Source organism: Mytilus galloprovincialis, chromosome 3, assembly GCF_965363235.1.
Source record: "Mytilus galloprovincialis chromosome 3, xbMytGall1.hap1.1, whole genome shotgun sequence".
NCBI lineage: Eukaryota > Metazoa > Mollusca > Bivalvia > Mytilida > Mytilidae > Mytilus > Mytilus galloprovincialis.
This window is the reverse complement of record NC_134840.1, coordinates 1,194,126-1,216,654: the sequence shown is the minus strand read 5'-3', so window position 1 is coordinate 1,216,654 and position 22,529 is coordinate 1,194,126. Positions and strand designations below refer to the sequence as shown.

The 22,529-nt window shown below is 34.0% G+C and overlaps 1 protein-coding gene across 4 annotated transcripts in view; it reads right to left on the bottom strand.

Annotated features, from left to right (window-relative positions):
• Positions 1–22,529, bottom strand: part of LOC143066905 (importin-5-like) — a 52,474-nt gene that overhangs the window by 7,560 nt on the left and 22,385 nt on the right. For 2 of the 4 annotated variants that reach the window (XM_076239737.1, XM_076239740.1), the window contains 10 exons: positions 21,440–21,658; positions 17,717–17,800; positions 13,936–14,068; positions 10,766–10,827; positions 10,166–10,322; positions 9,272–9,444; positions 5,948–6,059; positions 5,681–5,736; positions 3,026–3,148; positions 1,318–1,392 (listed from right to left, as the gene is read on the bottom strand). In XM_076239737.1, the coding sequence (XP_076095852.1) occupies positions 1,318–1,392; positions 3,026–3,148; positions 5,681–5,736; positions 5,948–6,059; positions 9,272–9,444; positions 10,166–10,322; positions 10,766–10,827; positions 13,936–14,068; positions 17,717–17,800; positions 21,440–21,658 (1,194 nt within the window). Of the gene's footprint in view, positions 1–1,317; positions 1,393–3,025; positions 3,149–5,680; positions 5,737–5,947; positions 6,060–9,271; positions 9,445–10,165; positions 10,323–10,765; positions 10,828–11,910; positions 11,927–13,560; positions 13,577–13,935; positions 14,069–17,716; positions 17,801–21,439; positions 21,659–22,529 lie in introns of all 4 variants that reach the window. The other 2 variants (XM_076239739.1, XM_076239738.1) reach the window with 2 other exon arrangements.

Here is a 22,529-nt window from a genome sequence, read left to right as displayed (position 1 = left end):
ATTAATATAATCAAGTTTTACTAGATTTAAAGATGAGGCCAAATAAAAATATATGTGTGGTTCCAGTAACCCTACCGTCCCTACTTTTTCGGCTTCAAAATAGCCTACCCTAAAGATTTTATTGTCATTTTTTCATTAAGCACTGTTAAAGTCAGAATGTTGCTCTCATAGGCTCAATGTAAAAAAAAACATAAAATAAAAAAAAAATCCCTACCTACCTACCCTAACTTTTTTTCAGATGTAACTGGAACCACACATACTTTTTTATTTGGCCTGAGTGAAATTGAAAAAGTAAAGATATCAAGAAATGGTTAGAATATAAAAAAAACATTGCTTCTTGTATTTATATTTATAATAAGTATATCTTATCAAGATAGAATATATCAAACCCTTAGACTAGTGCAGACCCCCTTTCAAGAGGTAAACTCGTCATTTGAAATCAGACCCCTTATTGTCAGTAACGATACATATATAGACCCTCAAATCTGCACATATAGTCATTTTAGGCATAAAAATGTTTAAGTGAGTGTTTTTCAGTGTGTATTCATGCACAATTACTACCGAGACTGCACTGTTCGGAAAAAAGTGGTCTTTTTGAGAATAATTTCAAGCCATTTTTTCTCAAATTGGGATTTTTTTCCAGGGGAAAACGCCTTTATTCTCCAGTAATTTAAGGCAAACAATATCTCTGACTAGTCAACAAAGCAAGGAACTTTAGGAACCTGGTGATCAGGGGTTCATCTGTAGATGTGGTTCAAAAGAGTTATTCGTTTTTTTATTTAGTTTAGGCTGTTGGTTTTTCTGTCACTAGTCATTTTAGACCCTTTATAGATTGCTGTTCTGTGTGAGCCAAGGCTCTGTACTTTCACCTATAATGGTTTTATTTACAAATTGTAAATTGGTGGTCTCTCTGGCACTCATACCACATCTTCTATCTATATAAATGCTGATAAATGATGGCAGTTTAATGTCCGCTGGTGAATAAAATGCATACTCAGCACAAAAACATGTTGATACCATATTAATTTGAATCTACTTTGTAATAAACTGACTTGACAACCATACCACAATTTCTTTTTTATAACCTTCCTCTATAAAGCAAGAAAGCTACAAAGAGACCTCCAAGACAGTGCTTCAAGGCATGCACAAAAAATATTCAACCATAAAATTGGTCTGGATTTTCAGTATCTAATTGGACTAGATGCTATTTCATGGAATGAAAAAGAAGCCTGTATTACTTAATATATATTTTTTTTTAAAGTGGCATCTTTTACAGAAATCAAACTTTCAATAGATCTTAAAACTAATATAACTTACTGGTCCACAATGTTCTATCACATCATCCCATATACACAGTCCCCACTGTTTATCTGACCACACTTGGTCTGGGCCCTGAAATAAAAATAAATATCTCATCATTTAATTAACACAGCCCCTTTTGTTTATCTTACAAAATCTGATCTGTCCAAGACACTGAAATACAATAATTATCTTTCTTAAGATTAATTTATAGCAATTGGATTGGCTTATATAGTCCTTATAAATTTCAAAACAAATTTTCCTAAAGTCAATTCAAATTATCTCCCTTTTCCATTTACAATATAAAATACAGAAGAATTTTTTTAATCAATTCTTTTTTCTTGTGAATGTTTTCTGTAATAAAACTAACAAATGGAAGAATTATTGGTGCTGTGAACCAAAAAACAAAATCAGGATAAATTTGTTACACAGTGTGCAATTGTCCTACTTAAAAAGGGGGAATAACTCTAGAAAGGTGAATGACCCACTGCCCAAATTCTGCATGTTCTGGTTCTTAGCATTGTGTATAAGGTTTATAAAGTTTGCAAGAGGAAAACTTGTGTGTTGAATTGAAAATGGGACTTACAGTCAAGGGTAACACTAACGCCCCTTCACCTAGCAGCAGGGGCATAAAAAGACTTAACCAAATGTGCTTCATCTGAAGTATGTATTCGATTTTAACAAAAGAAATCTGTGTATTACTGAAAAATATTACACCAGGGTTATCTATATCTTCATCTCAAGTATGTATTCGATTTTAACAAAAGAAATCTGTGTATTACTGAAAAATATTACACCAGGGTTATCTATATCTTCATCTCAAGTATGTATTCGATTTTAACATAAGAAATCTGTGTATTACTGAAAAAATATTACACCAGGGTTATCTATATCTTCATCTCAAGTATGTATTCGATTTTAACAAAAGAAATCTGTGTATTACTGAAAAATATTACACCAGGGTTATCTATATCACATACTAGTCAAAATATTTACTAATTTTTATCATCGGTAAAAGAACATCATTCATAAATATAAATCAATTTGCAGACATCTTATTTGTTCAGGTATTTCACATCCAATCTTTTATGGTAATATTTTTCACAAAGCACAAAAATGTCAGCATTCACCCCAAAAGCCAACTCAACCTTTAAACAGACTTATTAAGAAGGGATATAGTTACTATATTGTTGTCTGGTCATTGAAAATGGGATATTTTGGTACTAATATTGATTTACTCATATATAGGGTCTTTGAACCGGAAAAAAAATGTCTATTCTAAAACCATTTGTTGGCTTGATATAGGTTTAATATGTTTTCATATATTTTATGATTGATTGATTGTTGGTTGCTTACAGCCAGTGGCAAATATTTCATGCATGTTCAGGACGATTTATTCTATGATGGTAATATACTAAAGATGGGTATGATACTAAACCCATAACAGGAGGGTTTGTGCTTGATTTGCATATGATGACGACATAATCTTTTAATCAGTTTAATTGAGGTCTGGATCTAGCAGGTTAGAAGCTGTTTAGGGGATAGCTGAAACACGCCTGTAGGTGTGGGATTTTCTGGCTGTGTTGAAGACCCTTCAGTTGTTATCAATCTATTGTTGGGTTGTTGTCTCTTTTGACACACTTCCCATTTCCATTCTCAATTTCATCATGTCATATTTCCAGAAATTAACAATGATTGAAATCTAACATTTCTAATATATACTTACAATTAACTTAACAAAGAATGGAAGCAGTTGTTCAAACAGGGGCAGGAATTCTTCATGATGAGTACCAAATATAGAATGTAATATGTCTGATACTTTACTCAGTATGTAGGTGTCGGCATCATCCTGGCAAAATAAAGTACAGATAAATAATTCTACATTTAAAGAATTCAAAGGCTAACATGTCTCTGCATCAAAAGTAAAATACAACTTAGTGCTAGTACAAAATAATTCTTCTTCAGATATAAATAATATCAATAACAACGGAGAACCCATTAAGCTTAATGAAACAGAGGAAATTTTACTAATTCTTATAAGACTAAATATCTTGCATTCTTATGATTTGTCACCTTGTTGTCTTTCCAACATAATTAAATATACTGTAGTATACACACAATGGTCTCATTAAACATTATCAATATTAAGTGAAAAATCTACGGAAAAGTTACATGCAACATCCACATAAAGTCAACTTTTATAAAGAAAGTCACAGGCATCCTTTATGATTACTAATTGTATTAAAAACATGGATTTGTAAAATTATGGAAAAATAAAACATCATTCATTCATTTTTAATGGTGTGAAGTTCAGCATTCTCATTACTATATAAGGTTGGTTCAAAACCATACTTTTTAATGATCCAGTATGGACTAAAAATGTCATTTTTGAACTACATACAAATTAAGGATACATCTACAAAATAAATCACTTATTGGAAACTTTAATCGGTTTCTTAAATAAACAATGGTGAAAAAAATGTCAAAATAAGTACAATTTGGGTACCCATACATCATGAAAAACTCACAAACTTTATTAAAAATTTGTAAGGGTTCCGCGGAACCCAGTGTCTCGCCTACTTTTGCTGTTAATCACACACTCATCAAAAATGATGAAAAAAATCAATAAAATTATTACTCTAGATACTATCTTTTGATTGTCAGAAGCTTCTGTCCAAGTTTGGTAAAAATCCAGGCTAGTTTAAGAATCTTAAAAATGTTTTAAATACTTTAACTGCAGACTGTATGTAATGTTAACTGGAAGAAAAACTAAGTCCATTTATAAGTAAAATACGGGAAAAATGGAATTTTATTTTTACAAAATTTACTTCTGGATACTATCTTCTGATCATGAACAAGCTTCTAGCCAAGTTTCTTACAATTCCAGGATAGTTTAAGAAAGTTATTAAAATTTTAAAAACTTTAACCACAGAGTGAATGTAATGTTTCCTGGCAGAAAAAACTAAGTCCATTTATAAGTAAAATACGGAAAAGTGGAATTTAATTTTTACAAAATTTACTCCTGGATACTATCTCCTGATCATTAACAAGCTTCTGGCAAAGTTTTGTACATTTCCAGGATAATTTAAGAAAGTTATTAAAATTTTAAAAACTTTAACCACAGAGTGAATGTAATGTTTCCTGGCAGAAAAAACTAAGTCCATTTATAAGTAAAATACGGAAAAAATGGAATTTTATTTTTACAAAATTTACTTCTGGATACTATCTTATGAACATAAACAAGCTTCTGTCCAAGTTTCGTACAATTCAAAGATAGTTTAAGAAAGTTATTAAAATTTCAAAAACTTTAACCACAGAGTGAATATTTGTTGACGCCGCCGACGACGCCGACGCCGACGGAATGTAGGATCGCTATGTCTCGCTTTTTCGACTAAAGTCGAAGGCTCGACAATAAAACTGCATGCTGAGGCCTACATTAAAATATTGAGTCTATGATCTCCTCGACTGAACCATGAAAAAATGTTTTCACTCATAACATTTCGTACACATTTAAAATGAGACTTTTGAATTTTGAATCAAATGAGCATGCAAAAATCATTAACATTTGACACATTCAGGTGGAAATGCATAGAACCAATTTCAGTGAGTATGTAAATAAAGGTAATATCTTTGGTTAGCATGCTTGTTTGCTAGCTGAGCTGTGAAGTCATTATTAGGTAAGGTATCCTACCCTCCTTTCAAAGTAGCCTAGTCCTACAGACAGATAGATTGGTTATCTGTTGGACTAGTCTACTCTTCAAGGAGGGTAGTTTACCTAACCTAACAATGACTTCACGGTTCAGCTAGCAAGCAAGCTAACCTAACAATGACTTCACGGTTCAGCTAGCAAGCAAGCTAACCTAACAATGACTTCAAGGTTCAGCTAGCAAGCAAGTTAACCTAACAATGACGTCACGGTTCAGCTAGAAAGCAAGCTAACCAAAGATATTACCTTTAGCTACATACTCAGCTGTAAATGTAGACAGATTATTGTCATATTTCTTTGCTGTGTTTACATACAAAAATACAAATAATTCTGATTGTGAAATTAGACTTGACACCTGACAGTGATCAGGGATAGAACACTGATCTAAGACTTGACACCTGACAGTGATCAGGGATAGAACACTGATCTAAGACTTGACACCTGACAGTGATCAGGGATAGAACACTGATCTAAGACTTGACACCTGACAGTGATCAGGGATAGAACACTGATCTAAGACTTGACACCTGACAGTGATCAGGGATAGAACACTGATATAAGACTTGACACTTGACAGTGATCAGGGATAGAACACTGATCTAAGACTTGACACCTCACAGTGATCAGGGATAGAACACTGATCCTTACTCTGATCACTCAGTTGATGATAGTTACCTCCTCTAATAAGTCTTCCTCTAAATCCTCATCATAATCCTCATCTTTCCTCTTTTCTGAAAACATAAATCACTGGATTAAAGATGGATAATTATCATTAACACCTCTTTCTATTGACATTTATATTTGTAGAATTTATTTACTAAGCAATTTTTCTGTATGATTCTTAACCAATCACTGAAACAAACTATTGATGAACATCAACTACGCCTATTTCGAACTATCTCAACCAGTAATGGTTTTAAAGATAAATATAACAGCGCTCACCATGTCTTTCTTCCTGCTTTTTGAAATGAGTCTGCAGTTGTTTTTCCAGCAAAGACATAACTAAGTTCATATTCTCTTGGGATAAACACCCTTTTCCCAACTTTTCTATGCACTGAAAAACAAGAATTTACTATTAGTAAACATCCAAGTGTTGCATACCAATGAAGCCAAAGCATGAATCTACATGTGTTTTCTACACTAACTATGATTTTTTGGTATGTATAAAGCGCACATTTATAACCTAGGTCATGTTTCTTGTAAGAGGGGTGCGTGTTATACATGACTACAAACAATTTCTTAGTCTTTTTTTCAGGTCCAAATTCCGACAAAGAAATTTCGAGGTGAAGTGAAGAGTACGGAATATTTTTGCTAAAACCTCGATTGTTTTTATGTTTTACATGTTATAATTGTAATATGTATCGTATTGTTCTTGATTTGTCATGTTTTATTCAAATAAAATACATTTTATATCTTTGTTACGTTTATTGTGTAAATTTGTCCATCTGTATTGCAATCTGGAAATTTGCCAAGTCTTAATAAAGACACAATAAAGCTTTTGCTGTCGATGAAATAAGCCTCTGTGTTCCTTGTTCTCATAACTTACTGTTTTTGTATGTGTTCATCATAGAGAGTTGAAGAAAGTGTATGAAAATTGAATAAACCACGCTCGTTTTGTAAAGATAAACCACCATTTTTTCTAATGTATTGATCAGGTGATCGCAAGTCATGTGGGTCAGTCATGTGACTTAATATTGTAAAGTGATGATTTACTCTATGATAAATTATTAGAAAAAGTACGTTTTTACTTTGTAACTTTTCAACTTTTAAACAACTGTTTAAAAACATTCAAGAAATTATGATTGAAAACATGATAATCCCATAATTGTAACCTAAACGAATTTAATTAGGAATAAGGTCAACCTGTCACTGATTTGTTTCGACATCGATTAGACCTGTTGATTGAGGTGTGATAATCCGGATTAACAGCTAGAATCATCAAACAAACAAGAGGCTCTCAAGAGCCTGAATCGCTCACCTTAATTTTTTTGGTTAAATCTCTCATCAATGATTATTTTGGCTTTTCAATTTATTTAAATGTTCTTTGAATCGTCCTATTTTCTTCAAAAGCAAAAAAAAAATCATTTTCTCCTATGTTCTATTTTAGCCATAGGAGCTATGTTTCTGACATACAAGGAAATGAAATATAAAATTTATACTAGATACTCTGAAACTCATTTAGCCTAAGTTTGGCTGAAATTGATACAGCAGTTTCAAAGGAGAAGATTTTTTAAAGTAAGTCAACATGATGAACAAATTGTGAAAAAAGTCTTTAAAGGGCAATAACTCCTTAAGGGGTCAATTGACAATTTTGGTCAAATTGACTTATTTGTAGATCTTACTTTGCTTAACATTTTTGCTATTAACAGTTTATCTGTATCTATAATAATATTCAAGATAATAACCAAAAACTGCAAAATTTCTTTAAAATCATCAATTCAGGGGCATTATACCTGAAAAACCAGTTACCCAATTCGGCTGAAAATTTCAGGACAGGTAGACCTTGACCTAATAAATACTTTAACTTCTTGTCTTATTTGCTCTAAATGCTGGAGTTTTTGAGATATAAGCCAAAAACTGCATTTTACCCTGTGTTCTATTTTTAGCCATGACGGCCATGTTTTTTGACGAAATAAAAAATAAAGCACAAACTTTATTTTATACACCCTACTGATCATTCAGTTGAAGTTTGGTTGAATTTGGTTTAGTAGTTTTAGAGGAGAAGATTTTTTAAAGTTAGCAAATATGATGAACAAATTGTGAAAAATTGTCATTAAAGGACAATAACCCCTTAAGGGGTCAATTGATAATTTTGGTCATATTAACTTATTTGTAGATCTTACTTTGCTGATCATTTTTGCTGTTTACAGTTTATCTTTATCTATAATAATATTCAAGATAATGACCAAAAACTGCAAAATTTCCTTAAAATTACCAATTAAGTGGCAGCAACCCAACAATGGTTTGTTTGATTCATCTGAAAATTTCAGGGCTGATAGATCTTGACCTAATGAACATTTTTACCCCATGTCAGATTTGCTCTAAATGCTTTCGTTTTTGAGATATAAGCCAAAAACTGCATTTGACCCCTATGTTCTATTTTAAGTAACAGCGGCCATGTTTTTTGACGGATCAAAAATCGAAGCACACACTTTGTGCAGGATAATCTAAGGAACAATCATGCTAAGTTTCATTCAAATCCATTCAGTAGTTTCAGAGGAGAAGATGTTTGAAAAATTGTTAACGACGACGACGACGACGGACGCCAAGTGATGAGAAAAGCTCACATGGCCTTTTAGGCCAGGTGAGCTAAAAAATAAAAACAAGGAGATTTTAACAATTTATTACAGCACTAATGACCTTAATTATAATTATTAGACTGATTCGTAATTATTTTATTGTTTGAATCAGAACAATAATTTGGACATTTAATCTTGTCCTCGATACACAAACCATTTAATTTGGATTAAAATATTTATCTCAATCTAATAAAATTCTTATTCATTTGTTAGAATACTTTCAATTTCATATTTATTACGTATTCTGAACGGAATTCTCCGACATTGGTGTCCATTTAAAAAACTTCCTGTTTACCGATAAACTTCCTGTTTGCCGATTTTGCAGCTGTAACTTTTCCGAAAATGTCTAGGAGTATTATATGACCAATAAACTTTTTTTCTCTTGTTTCTTGGACCACAAAGGGGGTGCGCACTAGAAACAAATGCGCACTATACATACCAAAAGACGGTATTCTACCTATGAAAACGTTGTTAATTTCATTGACAATGGCATGTGCGCTCTTAGTTTCTAGTTATAATTTTTCATAACTCTCTAGAGTACTGAGAAGTACCGATTATCAGGTTTTCTACATATAGCCCCTTGATATAATGTGAAATTTTTTTAGCTCTTTCACTGCACTCACTCGCCCAAAAGGTTCACATTGTGGCTCACAGCTGATATTTTACGATATCTTTTTGAAGAAAACCCGATTATCTGTTTACCTTTCTATTGCTGGTCTTTTCCCCTTTCCTAAGACAGTTTTATGCTTGGCAAAGGCAAGCTTTATTACGTCTCCTCTCGCATTGTGACGTCGCTGATAACTTCTCCTCTCACATTGTGACATCACTGATAATGCGTGGTCTCATTTTGAAGCCTTGATACAAGAATTACGGAGCGACAGAGCAGGGTGATATAGGTATAGTCAGCAAGATCAAAGGAAAATTTTGTAAAAATAGCATTACAATCTCTTGTCTGGCAAATTCTTACCTTGGATAAAGCATACAAGTGTTCTGGTAGAACTGACTGTTCAGGTTCTATCTCTATTGCCTTTAACAGACTTGGACAGATATAATTCCACATCTCCGCTACATACTGATCTCCACGAATCTTAGCACAGTCTATTAAGAACGGTAGACTTTCTGAGGCTGCTATTCTAATGTCTTTTTCAAGGTTAAAGAAAATTTTAAGGTCACATTACAGTTGAAACACTGATATATATATACACATAATATTAACTTCAAAACAGATAATTAAAAAAAGAACATTTTAACTATTGATGCAAGACATAAGAAATGATATAGACTTGTGAAGTGATTTAACATGCCAGTATAAGTATATTGTGTTTGATGTCTGACCATGTAACTGGCCCAACAACATTGGTCAACCACAATGGCCATATGTTAAAACCATGGAAACCTTAAATAATCAGAGAAATGGTCAGATACTATCTAGCAACATAAATGATCAGAGAAATGGTCAGATACTATCTAGCAACATAAATAATCAGAGAAATGGTCAGATACTATCTAGCAACATAAATAATCAGAGAAATGGTCAGATACTATCTAGCAACATAAATAATCAGAGAAATGGTCAGATACTATCTAGCAACATAAATAATCAGAGAAATGGTCAGATACTATCTAGCAACATAAATAATCAGAGAAATGGTCAGATACTATCTAGCAACATAAATAATTTCATTATTTATCAAAATGTTTGGTATACATCACTCCATTTCCTTCATTCACTACTTCAAGACAATCTCTTATATATTTCCTAAATTTATTTACAACTGTAAGGGATGATACTGGCCAAACAACATTGGTCATCATGTATAATTTCTGACCATGATACTGGTCATCACTGTATAAAGGATACCATCTTCGAAGTAGAACTTTAACAAAGGGACCATTGTCCTGACCACTTCCTCTGCGTACTCAGCAAAACCTTCCTTTAGTTCTCTTGCGTAACACACTAACATCTGACATGCTGTTGTTTTCTCTTCTAAACCAGCTGTTCTAATACCAAAACTTTGCTGTAAAACAATGGAACAATATTTAAGAACCTGACAATTGCCTAACACACTTAAGATTATAAAAATCGGAAGATGTGGTATGATTGCACTAACACAGCTCTCAACTAGAGAAATAATGACAGAAGTTAACATAGATCAGATTAACCCTCATTTGATTTTATTTCGTGCAATTTTATTTATTTCATGATAATTGATTAATGTGTATATTTTTTGCAGTGTTTTCACTACAGTGAGAAAGTCATTAGATGGATTGTGCAAAAAGTTTTACCATGAAACACATGTAGTAAAAAATCCTGTAAAATTTGCGGAGATGTACAGCTATTGAATTATTCTTAACCAGGAAGAAAAATAGAGCAAATTTTCTTTACTTTTCCTGAATCATTTTTATTTAATGTATACACAATGTTTATATCAGTATGTTGCTGATGAAATAAATACTGTACCTGTTCCCCTACATTGACAAACTCCCAATCTGTATCACCTTGCATGTCTCTTATTTCATCACCTAAAAAAAACAAGTACTTAAAATTCTTCATCAGAACACTGTGTCTGCTGCTGTAAGTGTACACAATGGAAACTGCTAAAAAAACTGCGTCTATTTCTCAAAAATTCAATGAAATATATTGAATATATATGTATATATATATATTGAAGTCTGAAAAACTAAGACTGTATCTTAATTTTAAGAACAAGAAAACTAAATATTACTACAAAAAAAATAATAAGTCCATTTCTCCGAAAAATACAAGAGCAGAAAAAAAGAGGAAGCTAAAGTGACACAACCCTAATTCCAACTTGATCTGCATAGTGTGGTATTTAGCTTTATGTATTAGTTTCTTAAAATTTGGTTGAGGCAAAAGTTAAAGAGAAGAGGATCTATTTTTGGATATACATACAGAAAAGGGTAACACTAAATGCTTACTCAAGTTATTGATGTCTTAAAATTTGCAAATTTTGGCTCACCATTTTTTTTCAAATACTTTAGACAAAGACAAGATAAGTGATATAACTTTGTTATTGAGAGATTTTTTGTTACACAAAGGTAAAAATACTAGTCTGTGTCTACCTAACAACAGGCAATCTCAGATGTAGAATATGTTTCTTTAAACAAAATGTTGAGCTAATTATCTATACTTACTGTCAAGCAGTGCAACCTCTGGCTTGAGGGAGGCTGCTTTTAACGCGGGTGGCATTACTAATTATCTATACTTACTGTCAAGCAGTGCAACATCTGGCTTGAGGGAGGCTGCTTTTAACACGGGTGGCATTACTAATTATCTATACTTACTGTCAAGTAGTGCAACCTCTGGCTTGAGGGAGGCTGCTTTTAACACGGGTGGCATTACTAATTATCTATACTTACTGTCAAGAAGTGCAACCTCTGGCTTGAGGGAGGCTGCTTTTAACGCGGGTGGCATTACTAATTATCTATACTTACTGTCAAGCAGTGCAACCTCTGGCTTGAGGGAGGCTGCTTTTAACGCGGGTGGCATTACTAATTATCTATACTTACTGTCAAGCAGTGCAACCTCTGGCTTGAGGGAGGCTGCTTTTAACGCGGGTGGCATTACTAATTATCTATACTTACTGTCAAGCAGTGCAACCTCTGGCTTGAGGGAGGCTGCTTTTAACACGGGTGGCATTACTAATTATCTATACTTACTGTCAAGAAGTGCAACCTCTGGCTTGAGGGAGGCTGCTTTTAACACGGGTGGCATTACTAATTATCTATACTTACTGTCAAGCAGTGCAACCTCTGGCTTGAGGGAGGCTGCTTTTAACGCGGGTGGCATTACTAATTATCTATACTTACTGTCAAGTAGTGCAACCTCTGGCTTGAGGGAGGCTGCTTTTAACACGGGTGGCATTACTAATTATCTATACTTACTGTCAAGAAGTGCAACCTCTGGCTTGAGGGAGGCTGCTTTTAACGCGGGTGGCATTACTAATTATCTATACTTACTGTCAAGAAGTGCAACCTCTGGCTTGAGGGAGGCTGCTTTTAACACGGGTGGCATTACTAATTATCTATACTTACTGTCAAGAAGTGCAACCTCTGGCTTGAGGGAGGCTGCTTTTAACGCGGGTGGCATTACTCATTATCTATACTTACTGTCAAGCAGTGCAACCTCTGGCTTGAGGGAGGCTGCTTTTAACGCGGGTGGCATTACTAATTATCTATACTTACTGTCAAGCAGTGCAACCTCTGGCTTGAGGGAGGCTGCTTCCAACATGGTCGGAATTACTAATTATCTATACTTACTGTCAAGCAGTGCAACCTCTGGCTTGAGGGAGGCTGCTTTTAACACGGGTGGCATTACTAATTATCTATACTTACTGTCAAGCAGTGCAACCTCTGGCTTGAGGGAGGCTGCTTTTAACGCGGGTGGCATTACTAATTATCTATACTTACTGTCAAGTAGTGCAACCTCTGGCTTGAGGGAGGCTGCTTTTAACACGGGTGGCATTACTAATTATCTATACTTACTGTCAAGAAGTGCAACCTCTGGCTTGAGGGAGGCTGCTTTTAACGCGGGTGGCATTACTAATTATCTATACTTACTGTCAAGAAGTGCAACCTCTGGCTTGAGGGAGGCTGCTTTTAACACGGGTGGCATTACTAATTATCTATACTTACTGTCAAGCAGTGCAACCTCTGGCTTGAGGGAGGCTGCTTTTAATACAAGTGGCATTACTAATTATCTATACTTACTGTCAAGAAGTGCAACCTCTGGCTTGAGGGAGGCTGCTTTTAACACGGGTGGCATTACTAATTATCTATACTTACTGTCAAGAAGTGCAACCTCTGGCTTGAGGGAGGCTGCTTTTAACGCGGGTGGCATTACTAATTATCTATACTTACTGTCAAGTAGTGCAACCTCTGGCTTGAGGGAGGCTGCTTTTAACACGGGTGGCATTACTAATTATCTATACTTACTGTCAAGAAGTGCAACCTCTGGCTTGAGGGAGGCTGCTTTTAACGCGGGTGGCATTACTAATTATCTATACTTACTGTCAAGAAGTGCAACCTCTGGCTTGAGAGAGGCTGCTTTTAACACGGGTGGCATTACTAATTATCTATACTTACTGTCAAGCAGTGCAACCTCTGGCTTGAGGGAGGCTGCTTTTAATACAAGTGGCATTACTAATTATCTATACTTACTGTCAAGAAGTGCAACCTCTGGCTTGAGGGAGGCTGCTTTTAACGCGGGTGGCATTACTAATTATCTGTACTTACTGTCAAGCAGTGCAACCTCTGGCTTGAGGGAGGCTGCTTTTAACGCGGGTGGCATTACTAATTATCTATACTTACTGTCAAGTAGTGCAACCTCTGGCTTGAGGGAGGCTGCTTTTAACACGGGTGGCATTACTAATTATCTATACTTACTGTCAAGAAGTGCAACCTCTGGCTTGAGGGAGGCTGCTTTTAACGCGGGTGGCATTACTAATTATCTATACTTACTGTCAAGAAGTGCAACCTCTGGCTTGAGGGAGGCTGCTTTTAACACGGGTGGCATTACTAATTATCTATACTTACTGTCAAGCAGTGCAACCTCTGGCTTGAGGGAGGCTGCTTTTAATACAAGTGGCATTACTAATTATCTATACTTACTGTCAAGCAGTGCCACCTCTGGCTTGAGGGAGGCTGCTTTTAAAACAGGTGGCATTACTAATGGCAAGTATTGCTGGAATTCTTTACCAAGAATCTTACACATTCTAGCCCAGGCTGATATCATGTAGGAAATCTAAAATGAGAGAGTGATTTTTAACTAGTTAGTCATTTAACTTAATCTTTTGACCATCAACTCAAATTTACTTCCATTGGAAGTCTACTTCTATTACAAGTCAACAATTAAAGGTATAATGGTGAAGACAAAGGTCAGATACTATCTAGCAAAGGTCACTTTCATCAGATATCAAAGTTTGCAGTAATCCATCATTCCAATGTCTTCACCTTACCAATACCTGCCATTTGGGTCAGGATCCCTAATAGACCTTGAGATGAGGAACTCAGATGACGTAATTAAAAAAAAATATTAGTCCGCCATACAATTGTGGATGCTGTGATTTTAAAAATGGACATAAATGAACAATAAGAACTGTTTTATAGAGCTGATGTGATGAGAAAAGAAAGATGTAGATTTGACCTGAAATAAATTATTAGAAAGGACAATTTTTTTATTGAATTTTATGATCAGAATTTTGATATTATTTCATGAGGAGAGTGACATTTTTCACCATCTTCCGGGGTCCAGCAATTTGCGAAAAAAGTAATCTCACTTGCCACCCCGAAAATTTAACCAGACATGTATAAATGTATCAGCTTCGATATGAGCCATCATACATGTTCAAGTAAACGATATGGACTGAGCAACGGAGGAAAACGTTACCATTACGGCCTATGGAGAATTAATTGTAAATGTATACCCATTTATGCAGGCAAACTGTATCAACTTCATCACCAGTACAATGCATTGAAAAAACATATGTACCTGTTGAGTTAATCAGATATTATATAGCTCCGAAGTTTAGGACTTGCTGGGGAATTGGGTGATCAGTACTATTAGATTATATAGATAGCAAGGAAATTAACGGCTGGTATCTGTCATGTAATATTATGTTGTCATTTCAATGTTATATTTAACTTTGCCATTAAAGTGCGAGGTTTGGCATGCCTTAAAACCAGGTTCAACCCACCACTTTTATTCCCCTTTAAAAGTGTCCTGTACCAAGTCAGGAAGATGGTCATTGTTATATATTGTTCGTTTCTCTTTGTGTTGCATTTTAACGTTGAGTCGTTTGTGTTTTCTCTTATTTTTGAGATATTGAGATAAGACGTGGCACGGTACTTGTCTATCCCAAATTCATGTATTTGGTTTTCATGTTACATTTGTTATTCTCGTGGTGTTTTGTCTGATGATTGGTCTGTTTCTGTGTGTGTTGCGTTTCGATGTTGTGTCGTTGTTCTCCTCTTATATTTAATGCGTTTCGCTCGGTTTTGGTTTGTTACCCCGATTTTGTTTTTTGTCCATGGATTTATGAGTTTTGAACAGCGGTATACTACTGTTGCCTTTATTTAAAATTGTTAAAAGATCCATCTTCAAATAGAAAAATCATACATTATTTGATTCTTTGTTTATTTACTCCAAGAATGTGTAACTCTTCTTCATAGTGACCCTACTTTGTTTATTTACTCCAACAATGTGTAACTCTTCTTCATAGTGACCCTATTTTGTTTATTTACTCCAACAATGTGTAACTCTTCTTCATAGTGACCCTACTTTGTTTATTTACTCCAAGAATGTGTAACTCTTCTTCATAGTGACCCTTCTTTGTTTATTTACTCCAAGAATGTGTAACTCTTCTTCATAGTGACCCTATTTTGTTTATTTACTCCAACAATGTGTAACTCTTCTTCATAGTGACCCTACTTTGTTTATTTACTCCAACAATGTGTAACTCTTCTTCATAGTGACCCTATTTTGTTTCTTTACTCCAACAATGTGTAACTCTTCTTCATAGTGACCCTATTTTGTTTATTTACTCCAACAATGTGTAACTCTTCTTCATAGTGACCCTACTTTGTTTATTTACTCCAACAATGTGTAACTCTTCTTCATAGTGACCCTACTTTGTTTATTTACTCCAAGAATGTGTAACTCTTCTTCATAGTGACCCTACTTTGTTTATTTACTCCAAGAATGTGTAACTCTTCTTCATAGTGACCCTATTTTGTTTATTTACTCCAACAATGTGTAACTCTTCTTCATAGTGACCCTACTTTGTTTATTTACTCCAAGAATGTGTAACTCTTCTTCATAGTGACCCTATTTTGTTTATTTACTCCAAGAATGTGTAACTCTTCTTCATAGTGACCCTATTTTGTTTATTTACTCCAACAATGTGTAACTCTTCTTCATAGTGACCCTACTTTGTTTATTTAGGCCAAGAATGTGTAACTCTTCTTCATAGTGACCCTAAAATCAATAGGCACATTCTGCTCCTGTGACCAAAGTCAGCTAAGGTGGCAGTCTGATATAAACTATTTTATGATCCATGGATCAGTGGTCATCTGGAAACCAAGGTGACTAATGGGTCAGTGGTTTCTGATTATTCATATGTGACATGTGATGGCAACACACCACAATGGCCAAATGTTATAACCATTGAAACCTTAAATAATCAGAGAAATGGTCAGATACTATCTAGCAACATAAATGATCAGAGAAATGGTCATATACTATCTAGCAACATAAACAATCAGAGAAATGGTCAGATACTATCTAGCAGCATAAACGATCAGAGAAATGGTCAGATACTATCTAGCAACATAAATGATCAGAGAAATGGTCAGATACTATCTAGCAACATAAATGATCAGAGAAATGGTCAGATACTATCTAGCAACATAAATAATCAGAGAAATGGTCAGATACTATCTAGCAACATAAATAATCAGAGAAATGGTCAGATACTATCTAGCAACATAAATAATCAGAGAAATGGTCAGATACTATCTAGCAACATAAATGATCAGAGAAATGGTCAGATACTATCTAGCAACATATATGATCAGAGAAATGGTCAGATACTATCTAGCAACATAAATGATCAGAGAAATGGTCAGATACTATCTAGCAACATAAATGATCAGAGAAATGGTCAGATACTATCTAGCAACATAAATGATCAGAGAAATGGTCAGATACTATCTAGCAACATAAATGATCAGAGAAATGGTCAGATACTATCTAGCAACATAAATAATCAGAGAAATGGTCAGATACTATCTAGCAACATATATAATCAGAGAAATGGTCAGATACTATCTAGCAACATAAATGATTTCATCATTAATCAAAATGTTAGGTATACATCACTCCATTCACTGCCACTAACTACATCCAGACAATCTCTTATCTATTTCCTAAATGTAAATTAACATGTAACTGACAAAAGGTTTAATTTACTGCTGTACTCATATTTTTTACATTTTCACCTACTATGTTTTGTTATCACACTGTTGTCAATATCATGGAATTTTATATGACTGTCATACAAGTGTGAGGTTAAGCTAGCTTTAAAACCCGTTTTAATCTAAGAATTTTCAAGGAAATGTCTGTACCAAGTCTGGATATGACCATTGTTTTCCATGTGGTTGAAGTGTATGAGCTTTTGATTTTGCTATTTGATAAGGGACTTTCCAATTTCCCTCCAAGTTGGGTATTCTGCTATTTGATAAGGGACTTTCCAATTTCCCTCCTAGTTGGGTATTCTGCTATTTGATAAGGGACTTTCCAATTTCCCTCCAAGTTGGGTATTTTGCTATGTGATAAAGGACTTTCCAATTGACCCCCGAGTTCGGTATTTTTATTATTTGACTTTTTAAATACCTGTGGATCATCGTCCTCCATTTCACTCAGATCTGTTTGTGTCTTCAATAACATCTGCATCACGTCACTACAGTCCTGTAAAAACTGGAAAAAAGAAATATAATTGTCAACATGAATACATGCTATAATTACATCACTAGTCCTGTCAAATCTGGAAAATAAATGTAAACATGATTAAGTCCTAAACTAAGTCAAATCAAAAACAGAGGTAAAGATATAAGGGTGTAGACAAAGGTCAGATACTATCTAGCAAAGGTCATTTTCATCATATATCAAAGTTTGCAGTTATCCATCATTCCAATGTCTTGACCTAAACATATTTCATAACTTCACAGGGAATGCCTTGTATGAGACAAGTTAAACAGACCAAAACACAAAATCTTGACCTTACCCCTGAACCATGAAATAAGGTCAAGGTTAGATATGACACCTGCTAGTTCAACATATACCAAATAAAGTAAACATATTGCTTACAATAACTGAGACATAAATTGACCATGGAAATATAACCTTGTTCACTGATCCATGAAATGAGGTCAAGGTCAAGTGAAAACTGTCGGATGGGCATGAGGAGCTTTCAAGACAAGGACATAATAAACTATAAAACATGATTAAAACCAATAATTAATTCACTGTAGTTCAGTCAAAAACAGAAATAATGCTATCATGGTGCAGACAAAGGTCAGATACTATCTAGCAAAGGTCATTTTCATCAGATATCAAAGTTTGCAGTTATCCATCATTTCAATGTCTTCACCTTGTCATCATTCATAACTTGCCAGACAGGGATAGAACTTAAGACTTTGGCAATGGTAACCCACAGCTTAAATTTTGTAGCCCATATATATAGTCCTATACAAGAAAACCAATAATTTAAGTAGCCCACACCAATTTTTAGGGGCCATTGGCCTGTGGGCGCTAATTTCATACCCTGCCAGGGAATACCTTGTATGAGACAAGTAAAACAGACCAAAACACAAAATTTTGTACTTACCCCTGAACCATGAAATAAGGTCAAGGTTAGATGACACCTGCTAGTTCGACATATACACCTTACAATGCAGCCATACACCAAATATAGTATACATATTGCTTACAATAACTGAGATATGGACTTGACCATGGAAATATAACCCTTGTTCAATGTGAGGTCAAGGTCAAGTGAAAGCTGTCTGACAGGCACGAGGAGCTTGCTAGATAAGCACATAATAAAACATAGTTGTCCTACTACTCATAATAATAGAGAAATTAAGATTTCTCAATCGTCTACATTCTGAAACATTAAGCTTTTAAGTTTGTTATTGCTGCCGCTGCCTGATCACTACCCCTATGTCAACCTTTCTACAACAGAAGTCACAGTATTGAACAAAAAATATTACATACTATAATCACATCACTGTAGGCCATACAAAATAGAAATACAGAATTAATGGTAAAGACAAAGGTCAGATACTATCTAGCAAAGTTCATTTTCATGAGATATCAAAGTTTGCAGTTATACATCATTCCAGTGTCTTTACCTAAACATATTTCATAACTTCACAGGGAATGCCTTGTACATGACAAACTTCCTTGTAGAAAAACCATGCAAAGTTACTTGTCTTAACTCCAAAAGATTATAAATTAGAGAACAACCAGTTGCTTCGCAGGGCGCAGCATTATACGACCGCAGATGTAGAACCCTGAACAGATGGGACAAGTATGGACACAACTTTTAAGTTTGATACAGCTATAAATGTGGATTGTGATTAAATAGTTGACACAACATAGGTTTATGTCACATTATGAATTTGGTTTAAGAAATGAAAATTAGAATTTAAAATTTTTAAATTGGATATTAAACTATTATGGTTCAATATCCAAAATATAGATACAGGATTATATTCAGGATATTATAGAATTCTAAAAATTAATTTTTTGATGAAATCAAGTAATGTTTAATTTTAAACTTTGTAGGCCTCAATGTGGACCAATTTTATTAGTGAATCAAATATTTAAAACTGATCTCAATTCAAATTTCTAATGAAGTTTGCAACAATAACTGCTCATTTAAATACATCATACAATATTAAAATGTAATAAATAGTGCTTGTTATCACTGAATGGTAAAGATTGTTTTAATTTATCAGTTGGTAGTAAAAATGAAAATACATTGTATATTGTATAAAACAATGATTAAAGTTGATTCAACTACTATTCTATACAAAGAAAGATAACTCCAATTGAAAATTAATTGCTATTGCACAATATTGTGCAATTAGATATTTCTTGCTATTGTGCAATACTGTGCAATTGAAAATTTCTTGCTATGGCACAATACTTGATATGATAATATTGAATCCTGATTTGGACCAACTTGAAAACTGGGCCCATAATCAAAAATCAAAGTACATGTTTAGATAAAGCATATCAAAGAAGCCCAAGAATTTAATTTTTGTTAAAATCAAACTTAGTTTAATTTTGGACCCTTTGGACCTTAATGTAGACCAATTTGAAAACTGGACCAAAAATTAAGAATCTACATACACAGTTAGATTTGGCATATCAAAGAACCCCATTTATTCAATTTTTGATGAAATCAAACAAAGTTTAATTTTGGACCCCCATTTGGACCAACTTGAAAACTGGGCCAATAATTGAAAATCTAAGTACATTTTTAGATTCAGCATATCAAAGAACCCCAAGGATTCAATTTTTGTTAAAATCAAACTAAGTTTAATTTTTGACCCTTTGGACCTTAATGTAGACCAATTTGAAAACAGGACCAAAAATTAAGAATCTACATACATAGTTAGATTCGGCATATCAAAGAACCCCAATTATTCAATTTTTGATGAAATCAAACAAAGTTCAATTTTGGACCCTTTGGGCCCCTTATTCCTAAACTGTTGGGACCAAAACTCCCAAAATCAAACCCAACCTTCCTTTTATGGTCATAAACCTTGTGTTTAAATTTCATAGATTTCTATTTACTTATACTAAAGTTATGGTGCGAAAACCAAAAATAATGCTTATTTGGGCCCCTTTTTGGCCCCTAATTCCTAAACTGTTGTGACCTCAACTCCCAAAATCAATCCCAACCTTCCTTTTGTGGTCATAAACCTTGTGTTTAAATTTCATTGATTTCTATTTACTTATACTAAAGTTATTGTGCGAAAACCAAGAATAATGCTTATTTGGGCCCTTTTTTGGCCCTTAATTCCTAAACTGTTAGAACCAAAACTCCCAAAATCAATCCCAACCTTCCTTTTGTGGTCATAAACCTTGTGTCAAAATTTCATAGATTTCTATTCACTTAAACTAAAGTTCTGGTGCGAAAACCAAGAAAATGCTTATTTGGGCCCTTTTTGGCCCTTAATTCCTAAAATGTTGGGACCAAAACTCCCAAAATCAATCCCAACCTTCCTTTTGTGGTCATAAACCTTGTGTTAAAATTTCATTGATTTCTATTCACTTTTACTAAAGTTAGAGTGCGAAAACTAAAAGTATTCGGACGACGACGACACCAACGTGATAGCAATATACGACCAAAAAATTAAAATTTTTGCGGTCGTATAAAAAGTATTTGTGACTAACCCACAAAAGTAGATTACTGTAGACCTTATGCAGATATATCAGCTGGGCCCTAAAAACAATGACCTTTTCTGAAGGTTTTTCTGGGTTGTTCCTGACAGACGTTCCATGTCATGTAACATGTAACTGCATGTACGTCATTGAACATACCTTTTCTTTGCCTACAGCCAGTCCTATAAGACTAATACATTCTATGGTTTTTCCTCGTAAAAGTCTCATTTCTTTAGTTACAGCATTCTGCATGATATATTTGAGACATGGCATGAATCTGTCGTAGTACTGTGTAAATTTCTCCTCGACCGTATCAGCTACTGATGCTAGGGCTGTTACCACTTGTTCCAACACTAACTTGACACCCCTCTCTAATAACTATGGAAGATACATTACAAATATTACCACATGTTCTAACACTAACTTGACACCCCTCTCTAATAACTATGGAAGAAACATTAACAAACATAATGATGAAAAAATTAATTTACGCAACAGATAACAAAATGAATGAAATCAATGTGTTCTTTTGTGATGTTCAGGTTTTTTTTGGTCTTTTTTTTCAAAAATCCACAGCAAAAAGCTTTAAGATTGAAAATTTGCCAGCTATTTTCTGTCTCTCACTGTTTTTTGTTATTAAAGTTTTTGTGTTTTTTTGCTAAAGATATAATTTCACATATAACATATTTTTTTTAATGTCTTGGTGTTCTCAATTCTCATCATTTGGTGGATGTTTAAAACAACTTCAAAGGTTTTTCTTATCAATAAATTATGTCTTCATCATTTCAAGCTCAAGAATTTCCACAAGTCTGGATGAATGGCGAATATTGGAAAATAATAAGTAGACAAAGGTCAGATACTATCTAGCAAAGGTCATTTTCATTAGATATCAAAGGACAATAGTTATATACAATGTCTTTACCGTTATGTACAATTATTCATGTTTACAAATTGTATTAGACAACCATATGTCTTGAATGCTAGGATGGTATTGAATTTTGTTATGTACAATTATTCATGCTTACAAATTGTATTAGACAACCATATGTCTTGAATGCTAGGATGGTATTGAATTTTTCTTCCTTATATAAATGAAATGTCAGTAAGTCATATCGTTTACCAGTTCTATTTGTAATTAGTTTACATATTAACAAGAAAATGTGTACAAAGGACACACTGCCCCACTCACACAATCATATTGCAATGGTCAATTATAATTTAAGTAGTTCTGACACATTAAATATGTGTC